This window comes from Pollachius pollachius, assembly GCF_949987615.1.
Source record: "Pollachius pollachius genome assembly, chromosome: 20".
NCBI lineage: Eukaryota > Metazoa > Chordata > Actinopteri > Gadiformes > Gadidae > Pollachius > Pollachius pollachius.
In genome coordinates this window covers 6,787,116-6,797,560 of record NC_136953.1, presented here as the reverse complement: position 1 = coordinate 6,797,560, position 10,445 = coordinate 6,787,116, and the positions used below count along the sequence as shown (strand labels likewise).

Sequence of the window (10,445 nt, the reverse complement as noted above, 5' to 3'; positions counted from 1 at the left end):
TCCTGCGTCATTCTCCCCCCGAAATAACCTCAAAACAACTGCTCTAAACCCTGGGGTGCGTTATAAAAACCGCCATGGTCAATGTTTTGTTTGTGCAAAGGTAATTATCGATATCGCGTTAAGAATCGTCTCGTTAAGCTGCGGTGATGTAAAGTTGCCAGATTGCTCTGCGGGCGCCAGGATGTGTTTTCCTCTGTATGGAAAAGGAGTTGATGCCGGAGTTATCGTTCTCTTGCCCGGATGGGTCAGTGGAGCGGTTCGATGTTTCGGTCATCTACTATAATAGTAGATGCATATGTTATTCATGTTATTCACATCTCGTTAGATTAATCATGCACAAAATAAAAATAAAGTCAGATTGCAGATGTTCATTATAGCATGGATGAGCGACCTTTTATTTTCTTTGTTGGCAGAATCATTACAATAACAATCTGTAAGTAAAACCGAACGCCATTTAAATTGATCTAAGTACCAGAACATAATACTAGTAAGTTTGCTCTCAAACCTAATTTCCTGGTGGTTGAGTGGTCGCTGGAGACAATGTGTCCAGCTGTAATATGAAATATATTCTGAGTAAACGTTCACACCTTTTAATGTTAAATGGCGACACCTTGCGGTCGTTGTCCACAGCGTATGATGAGTTTATATTTTTGCATTGAGGGGGTTCTTGCCAACGGATTTTACTGTTTCTAATAATTTCTCACAACTTCTCTCTTTGTCGTCTTACATCCCCAAGCTCATTGGTCTGCGGTCCCCACTCTGCCCTATAAAATATGCAAATGTCACTTTTAACTTGTGTTTCATTTCCAACCAGTAGATAATATAAGACTGACTTAAAACATCAAAAAAAACCCGTGTTTCTATATTCTACAATGTTCTTATGGATGTTCAGAATGACCTCACAAAGCAAAGTAAATAGTGTGTGACATGTGACTAAAGTTGTATATTCAACATACTTTTATCCATATGGTTTTGTACAGAAAAAATGCACCACTGACCTTTTTGGGATCAGACTCGATCAGAATGGAAAAAGTTTTCCATAGGGCTTTTTCTGTCTGTCAAACCAACACATCACTTGTCTGCGTGTTGTCATGGCGATAGTAGCATCACAAAGTAGTTAAACGACGCGCCCCTTAATCCAAACTGGCATTAACCATCTCTCAAAAACACAGATGTAATGTCACCAATATTCATCATACTTTATTCTCACAAAAGAACGCTTTGCAGTTAAATTGTTTTAATAAGGCGTTATTGGAACAGGTCATCATTATTACATATGACAAACTAGAGACAGAAAAATATGTGCTTTCTCACTGGTACTGCTTTTTTTTAAATTTTTCAACCAACCAATAAGACTCCAGTTTGTTCAATACAGTACAACAATATATATACGATATATACAACGCAAGAACAATGCAGTATAGACAGTATTACATGTTTGATGTTTGCTTGTATGTAAGTGTGATGCAGCTGAGAGGCTGTTAAAAGTGAATGAGCAGCATTTTCCATATGCTTGTGTGGTCAGTAACAAGCAAAGTGACGTGTTCAAGATACTCAAGTATTCAATACAAAACCAATCCGGAACAGAGCACATCAAACAAACATGAACTTTTCTGAAACTGTAAGCAACACATGTTCTATTGGCTACATGGCTAAATTCTGAACTGATAATCAAGGTTATACTCAAGTGATTTCATGTGAATGGATTATTAAACTAATTGCTTCAGTATGATCGATATGTCTGTTTGTTTTTTGTCAGAAAAATGTTCATGCCTTGTGAACATTTGATTGTAGTGTTGTGTGTGTTTTGTGTATGGTTAATCAGCAGTTAAACTGTGAAAAGCAACAATGCAAAACAGTAAAAAAAATCATCAAATATGCTCATACATGCCCACACACAACCACACGCACCCATACACACACACTCAACCACCCACACACACACACAGGTAGTGTTTCGTTGTTATTTTACAGAACCATATCTTCATATTTTCTCATGGACAGTTTCATTGCGTTCCAAAACGACTCAAATATACAGTCAAATATACAGCGATGCTCCTGTGTCTCCACCTCTACTGTAGTGTTGGACGTTCTTTACATATTGTCCTTCAGTCTTCTGATGTGGTCAAAATAGAGAGCGAATCCAATTAAGCACAGGTACTAAACAGAAATACCGTTTTTATTTGCCTCAAAGCACCAACAGAAATCGGTTCTTTTTTTAAATCTTTCACGTTTTAATCTATACATGTGAAATAAATAAAATGTGTCCCCATGACACCGTTTTTAAACTGATGCAAGCCGAAAGTAGGGTTTTTCTTTGGTAATGAATAATAGTGGAAGGATAATGGTGTAGGAGTTGTTAACGTATGCGTGTTTATAACAGTATAAAGTTACAGCAGATGAGTCTCCAGCCTTGGGGTTAAGGGGCCCTAATTCCCTGTGTGGAGCAAGGCACTTACCCCACTAGGAATAAGGGGTTCTATTCCCTGGCTAGAGCAAGGCACAAAGCCCACCGGGAATAAGGGGTTGTATTCCCTGTATGGGGCAAGGCACTAACCCCACCGGGAATAAGGGGTTCTATTCCCTGTATGGGGCAAGGCACTAACCCCACCGGGAATAAGGGGTTCTATTCCCTGTATGGAGCAAGGCACTAACCCCACCGGGAATAAGGGGTTCTATTCCCTGTGTGGCTGAGTAGCGTGCTCTGTGTGTTCAAGGGTCCTGGTCTGGAACGAGCGCGGTTTATCCACGGGGGGGGGGGGGGGGGGGGGTTGGAGATGAATGTGTTTGTGTGTGTGACACTCCTAACGTGTAGTGTCTCCGTGTCTTAAGGGTTCCTCCTTGCCAGCTTTTTCTTTGAGGAGGAACATGGGATACATGGAATCTCGGGCCGCGCCAGTTTACTTCCTGGGTATGGAATGTTTGCAGCCGATAATCTCTCTCTCTCTCTCTCTCTCTCTCTCTCTCTCTCTCTCTCGGACTGTTTCCCGGTTTTGTGATAATGTCTGGCTCATTGTACTTCTTGGTTAGTTCGGGGTTTGGAATGTTAATAGCCTGTTCATATCTCCAGCTCTCCGGTCCACTTCCTGGCTCAGCCTAACCACTGGTTTGGTTTTTGCTCTTGGTTTGATCTTAATCTCGACCCCTCTCCGGTTCAGTCTACTTCCTGGGTTCAGCCCGCTTCCTGGTGCGGCCTAACTGCTGGTGGCTGGGGGCAGGGCCGGCGCTCGGCATAGGCCACCGCCTAGGGCGGCAAACGCGTTGGGGGCGCCCTCTGGTGGCGCCCTTAATTAGTCAATTAAAATCTACGGAAAAGAACGGAGAAGGGCGGGGGGCGCGGGATCGCGCAATCGCCAGGGCGCCCCGAAACCGCCACCGTAGTACGCAGGACCCCACCCCGGCTCGGAAGACCTGTCCAGGGCGCGGGTTGGTTTCGTGTGGCCTAGGGCGCCGAAGCGGCCAGCGCCGGCTCTGGGTGGGGGTGGTGTCAGTAGTGTCCGTAGCCCAGGGACAGGCCCACGCCCAGGCCAAGGTCCAGGCTCTGGGTGGGGGTGGTGTCAGTAGTGTCCGTAGCCCAGGGACAGGCCCACGCCCAGGCCAAGGTCCAGGCTCTGGGTGGGGGTGGTGTCAGTAGTGTCCGTAGCCCAGGGACAGGCCCACGCCCAGGCCAAGGTCCAGGCTCTGGGTGGGGGTGGTGTCAGTAGTGTCCGTAGCCCAGGGACAGGCCCACGCCCAGGCCAAGGTCCAGGCTCTCTCGGAGCCCCCGGAGCTGCTCCTCCCCCAGGCGGGTCTTGTCCTCCAGCTGCCTCTGCTCCACCAGCAGCGCCGCCTTCATCTTCACAAAGTGGCTGCAGGGGGGGAACAACGACGGCACGGACGTTACCTTACACTGGCATTTAAAGGGGACATATTATAGCGACGGGTGATAAGTCGTTACAAGCCGTTTCTGAAATTCGGCCTCTTCTGACATCACGAGTGGGCGTGGCCCCCTGGATGTGTGCTGGATGGATCAGTCTACCAGCCTACCCAGTGGGCTGGAGCGAACGTCGCCCATCTAGCCGTCATACATCGAGGTGGGCACGCCCACTTGTGATGGCAGAAGAGGCTGATTTTCAAAACGGCTTCAAACGGCTTATCACACACACACCTGGTGGCATAACGTGTCACCTTTAACCATTCACACTCAAGGCTTCAGACCAGACACCAAGGACGAAGGGCGCGTTCAGCAGCTGGGGGCGATTTGTTGATTAATTTAATAATTTGTCCCGAAGAGACACTATAAAAAAATGTAGCTATTTGTGACATCACAACTTACTCTCGCTTGTGACGTCACGAACGGATACAATTTGAAATAGCTTTGGTTATTAAAACAAGACCTACGGCTGCTTGTGGTGTCAACACATATCAACCATCCATGAATCGCTCATAACCACCACAAAAAGCCTTACAATAATCTGTTGTGATCAGTCAGTCAGTCAGTGTGTGTGTGTATCTCTGCATGGTGTGTGTGTGTGTGTGTGTGTGTGTGTGTGTGTGTCTGTGTGTGTGTGTGTGTGTCTGTGTGTGTGTGTGTGTGTGTGCCGTGTGTGTGATTGTCTCTGCATGGTGCGTGTGTGTGTGTGTGCCGTGTGTGTGTGTGTGTGATTGTCTCTGCATGGTGCGTGTGTGTGTGTTTGTGTGTGTGTACTGACCAGTAGTCTCGGTGCTGGTCGGGGGACAGACAGCGGGACAGGACCCGGCCCACGGCCTGCTCTCTGCGGTCCACGTGCTCCTTCAGGTCCTGGGCCTCAGACAGCTGCCGCATGAGCTGCCTCTGCTTCTCCACCAGGGGGGGCTGCAGCACCAGAGACAGGAGAGGGTTCACATCTGTTGGTACTGTCCGCTGGGTAAGCTGGTAGGTTAAGCTATCATCAATCTATAACAAATCATAAATATATACTGTATATTGATAAATATCATCAATATATATATTAACATATCATAAATATACAGTATATTGATAAATATCATCAATATATACGTTGCTATATATCATCAACATATATATTGCTGATAAATATATCAATATATATATATTGGTGATATATATCAACATTTATATTGATGATAGCACGTAAACAACCTAGGTCTGGCTTAGCTTTTCTTTACTCTCTGTAACAATGGTATTCGTATAATTATGATCATGTCTAGTGTGTGATTGATATGCCCAGTAACTTGCCCTGCTAACAGACATGGTTGTGTTAAAAATGTGAAATAAAGTGTGAAAGGAAAATCCAACCGTTTTACCTAAAGAGGAAACGAAAAGGACGTTTACTCAAAACAAAACCGACCGCAACTGCGAGCCTCGGAGAGAAACGCCTCATCCCATCTCGGGGTAACGACGCCTTACATCCTGCCCCGAACGGGAGAGGCATCAGGGGCTTCTCGGTCCTCACCCTCTCGGCCGGCTCCGCCTGGGGCCCCAGGGTGTCCAGGGCGCTCTGGGTCCTCAGCAGCCGGGCCGACAGCGACAGCAGCAGGCTCACCACCTTGTCCAGGTCCCCGATGAACATCCGGAACTTGTCCACCTCGTTGGGCTTGCACACCGCCACCACCGCGCTCTCCACCTGCCGGGCGGGGACATGGTAAAGGGTGGGGTGGGGGGATGTCGTCAGCGAGGGGATCATGGGGGGGGGGGGGGGGGGGGGGGGGGGATCGGCTTAGCTCAGCTCAGAGGTAGAGCAGTTGTCTTGTAACCGAAAGGTTGCTAGTTCGATCCCCAGCTCCTCCTAGCTGAGTGTTGATGTGACCCTGAGCGAGACCCTTAACCCTAACTGCTCCTGACGGGCTGGCTGTCGCCTTGCATGGTTGACTCAATGTGTCAAAGTCAATGTGTGTGTTAACCGATGTCAGTCGCTTTGGATAAAAGCGTCCGCTATAGGCCCTAATTGTAATCATGGCTCCACCCACAATTTAACCGTTAATTATTAATCCTTTTTTTACATTTGAATCTGCATTTTGGGAAAGACGTCTGCAAAAGCGGTTTGGAGATATCCACAACAAAGTGCCACCCTTGAGGTTCGGTGTTTACTCTGCGCCCGTTACCATAACGACCGCAACATTGCTGTGCCGGGCGGGGTTTCCACAGGGAAACGGAAAAAAGCGTGTGCCCGTTTCCCATCCCATCGCATATTTTAGGCTTGAGGTTCTGGGCGTTCCGTGTCCTGTACTAGTCTGTCCCGTCCTATCCGTACTCCAGGGAAACAGCCTTCAAGAATCCACTGTGTCCCTGGTTCCTCTCCGGGACGTCGACCGGCAGGCGTGTCGGCCGCAGGAGGGCGTGTGCGAGTGCGGACCACGGCGGCTGCTCAGTGACTGGGTGTGAGCGACGAGGCGTTCCTCACCTCCTGCCCCAGCTGGGTGTTGGCTCTGATGTCCTCCTGCAGTCCTCTCTGGGCCTCTCGCAGCACGCCCAGCTTCTTACGCAGGCTCTCCATCAGCTGACGCTGCGGAGGGGGAGGCGGGCCACACTCAGAGGGGGGCGGACACGGGACGGACCAGGCTGAAGGGGAGCCTGTTTGTGGTGCCCGGCTGATTGGGCTAACGCTAGCAGCGCCTGAGTTGCGGCGCGCATGCTGATGGTTTTATTGCTTTGTTCAAATGTACACCAGAAAATGTTTCTGTTAGTGAATAAAACGCACTGAGGAAGCAACGGGAGCACTGGGATAACCAGTAAAGTAAAGATCGGGCCTCATTTGAAATATAACAGGAAACATTCAATTTTTATTGTGTTTAAATGTGTATTTACATACATTTACATGTGTGGCTGTGCGTTTGTAACGAGTGTTGATGTCACTCTATATTAGGTCATTGTATATGAGGGGAACCTTGTAGGTGAGGTCCTCCTCATCGTCGTCATGGTGACGGAGGTCGGGCGGGTCCTTCCTGTGGGAGGATATCTGAGGTCTGGCCGCTGGCACGCCGTAGTGAGAGGAGCAGCTGGAGCTCCTGCCCGAGTGCCTGTGAGCAAGGATGCCAGGTTCATTAGGAATAGTTAGAGAACCATGAGTCTAAAAAGCGAAAACACGTATGACCATCAAATGAAAAATGAAAATGTGTAGTTTATTTTTCTTTTCCTTATAGCATAATAGACCCAATGGTTGTGTGATTAATTGGGTGAAGGAATAATTCATGACACCACAAAGTTGACTGGGCGACTGCACTTGATCCTTCCACCGTACATCTGGGTGGACACCCCAAATTGTGATGTCACAAAGGGACACATGTCCCCTATGCAGTGTTCGTGGAAAATAGTTTCCAAGAACACGGCCGAAGCCTGGAGGGTCTTCAACAGGCATGTGACCGGACGCTGACCGGCGCTGCTCTCACCTTTCCAAGCTGTCGGTGTCGTGGCCCAGGCCCCGGTAGGCCCCCCTCCAGCTCTCCGTGCCCCACTCCCCCTCGCTGCCCAGCGGGGAGAGCTGCTCCCTGCCGGGGCCCCGGGCCCTCGGCTCCTCCTCCTCCTCCTCCTCCTCCAGGGACCCGCTCCCCGCCCGCGTCCGGCCCGGAGGAGAGGCGTCCAGGTCGGGCGAGGTGTCGATGTCCGTCTCCACCACCGTGACCGGCAGGGCGAAGCACGGGTGCTCGCTCGTGATTGGATTGACCCCGGGCATAAGCCCCTCCTCTTCCTCCTGATAGTCGTCAATGTCCGTCTCCATGGGGATGTCCAGCTCCGCCTCCAGGCTGTGGGCGGGGCTGGGGCTCAGCGTCGCCTCCGACTCTGTTCCCGCCGGTTCCGTTTCGGGTTCCGTACTCCCGCCCCGGTGTTCAGGATCGCCGGCGTTCCCGAGGTAGTTCCGGAACCCTCTGTGGTTCCGTTGCTGTTCGTAGCCCGCGGTGACGTAGCGCTCCGGGGCGGGAACGACTCCGTTTTCTAACGCAGTGGTCGCAGCGGGAGGAGGAGGAGCATGTGACGTGTTGCAGTGTATGCTGGGAGATGGAGTTCTCTTCCTATCCCAATGGGCCGACGCTCTTTGATCCGCCTGCTGCCTGGGTAGGGATGTCAGCGTCTCCTGTTCTGGCTCCTGTCTGGATCGCTGGGTTTCCCACGAGCTGGAGAGAAGAAACAGATTTTGCAGTCAGTGCTTTCACTTCAAAGTAAAAGCACCACTGGTTGTGGTTATATATGCTAATTGTCCGACTTCTGCTGATGCAGCGTAAACGCAGCACACACACAAATGACACGGGGATAAAGAGATGACTAAAAACTAATAAAGATATTTCACTTGTTTTATCTCAGAGGAATGTGGCTTCCATGTGTTCCAGACATTGACCAACACACATTGTATCACTTTATTAGTTTCATGCTTTTATAGCAACCAGCTGATCTGGTCTATGTGTTTCCACTAAACTTTGTTTAACCGTGTCAGCAAGTCCCCTAACCCCTACCTGCTCCTTAAAGGTCCTATGGCATGCTACTTTATGGATGCTAATATATAGGTGTTAGTGGGCCCCTAATACAGTATTTGAAGACGTTCAAGCTATTCAGCCTTGGTGCAGAATTACAGCCACTACGAGCCAGTCCGACAATGAGCTTTCCACAAAGGTGCCGTTTTTTAGAGGCGAGTCATGGTGGAGGGTGCGCTCTGTTTACAGTGGATGCATCGCAATGGCGAGGCGCAATATCTATTATATATAATATATATTATTATAATATGTAATAAATATTATTACGGCAAAAAGCTGTGTGCGCCTCCAGACGATATTATGAATCTCAAGCGACTCCGTCGGGTTCTCTGACATCTCTGGTTCTTCCACTTGACATGGAGGAGGAAGGGATTGTTGCCCGTGATTGTTGACCGCTATTGTCTCCCACCGGAGCCTCGCTGCCCGGGGCTCCGGCGGGAGACAATCACGGGCAACAATCCCTTTCTCCTCCATGTCGCGGTTCATGTACTTCAGGGAGTCTCGTTGTGGAAATACCAGAGACGTCAGCGAACCCGGCGTGTAATGCTCCATAACACCAACAGCAGAACGGTTATTCAAATAACAAAGAATTGTACAACAGTCGTAGCTCATTGTCTCATTGGCAGCCCAAATTCTCTGGGCAGGCAAAGCAGAGAAGGGGAGGTACCATGTCCCTGTATGACATACGGGGAAATTCCAAATCGGCACGTCTGAGCTTTATTTTTTCAAAGGCAGAGCAGGATACCTAGTGCTCGTTTTACACCTAACGTCATTTCTAGCTACTGGGAGACCGTAGGCAGGCTAAGGGAACTCATATTAATGTTAGAATACCTCATAAAGTGATATTTTCATTTTCAATGTTTTTATGCCATGGGACCTTTAACGACATGGATCTGGATTCACTGCAGGTCTCTTTGGATCAAAATGGCTGCTGGATGTATAAATACATAAAAGATTAGAAATAGAGATGGGACTCCCACCTGCAAACACAGCTTCCTGCCGGCGCTGACGAAGGAGGAAGAGGAAGTACAGCCCCTCCATTCTCCTGCACTTCTTCCTGTTGGCTCCTCGAGGCTCCGCCCCTCTCCCTTGGGGGTGGGGCCACCGGCCGGAACGCCCTCCTGGAAAACATGGGACTGGGCGGAGCTATATTGAAGAGGCGGTCCTGCAAGGGCTCCGGGCTCTGATTGGTTGAGCTGCTAGAACGAGGACGATGGTGACTCTGCTCTCGATTTTGATTGGCTACGACATGAGAATAGACACAATGGCCCTGGACTTGTGCCTTATTTAGATTGTCCGTGCTGTGATCGTAGGGGCGGTCCAGTGTTTCCGCCGCCTGGTGTTGATTGGCTGTGGGGCTAGCGAGGGGCCGGTCATGGAGGCGGGGCTGGGCCTGGCCACGGCTGGAGGGTGGGCCGGCGGGCTCTGGGTCCTGGTTCCTCCCCAGGACCTGATGCCTCTCTGGGGGGAGGCTGTAGGAGCGCGGCCTGGACGGCTCCACAGGGAGCCGGGAGGAGGAGTCTCCGTTGGAGGGGAGGAAGGCTGGAGGGATGGAGTGACAGGGCGGCAGAGGAGAGAAGGACAGGGGGGAGGGGGACGACGAGGAGGAGGGGGGAGAGGAGTAGAGGTTGTGGTGCGACGCCCGCCTGCGGTGGAACTCCTCCCACTTTGGGGGCGGCGGCCTCGGCGGGGGCGGGACCTTCTTTCTGATTGGCCCCGACTCTCGCCCGCTCTCGTCCACCTCGCTGAGAATCTGGCTGGTCGTCATGGAGGCGGCGGGCGACCGGCGGAGGAGCCGGCTGGCCTCGTGGCGCAGGTCGTTCTCTGACATGGCCCGGCCCCGCTGCGCGAGGGAGCGCTGTGCACGGGTGGTCTCCGTGGCGACGGACTGGTGGGGGCGGTGCTGAGGCTGAGGCTGGGGGTGATGGGGATGGGGATGAGGCTGAACGGCCTCCAGGGGTACAGAGTCACTCCTCCACCTGGGATAGTCCCTGATGGGG

General features: G+C 50.6%; 1 protein-coding gene across 3 annotated transcripts in view; it reads right to left on the bottom strand.

Moving 5' to 3' along the window:
* Positions 1 to 1,187: 1,187 nt before the first annotated feature.
* Positions 1,188 to 10,445, bottom strand: part of shroom4 (shroom family member 4) — a 45,313-nt gene continuing 36,055 nt past the window's right edge. For all 3 annotated transcript variants that reach the window (XM_079758120.1, XM_079758122.1, XM_079758121.1), the window contains 7 exons: positions 9,426 to 10,436; positions 7,369 to 8,091; positions 6,867 to 6,999; positions 6,384 to 6,485; positions 5,436 to 5,606; positions 4,692 to 4,834; positions 1,188 to 3,848 (listed from right to left, as the gene is read on the bottom strand). In XM_079758120.1, coding sequence (XP_079614246.1) covers positions 3,698 to 3,848; positions 4,692 to 4,834; positions 5,436 to 5,606; positions 6,384 to 6,485; positions 6,867 to 6,999; positions 7,369 to 8,091; positions 9,426 to 10,436 — 2,434 coding nt within the window. In that variant the 3' untranslated portion in view covers positions 1,188 to 3,697. The remainder of the gene's footprint in view (positions 3,849 to 4,691; positions 4,835 to 5,435; positions 5,607 to 6,383; positions 6,486 to 6,866; positions 7,000 to 7,368; positions 8,092 to 9,425; positions 10,437 to 10,445) is intronic.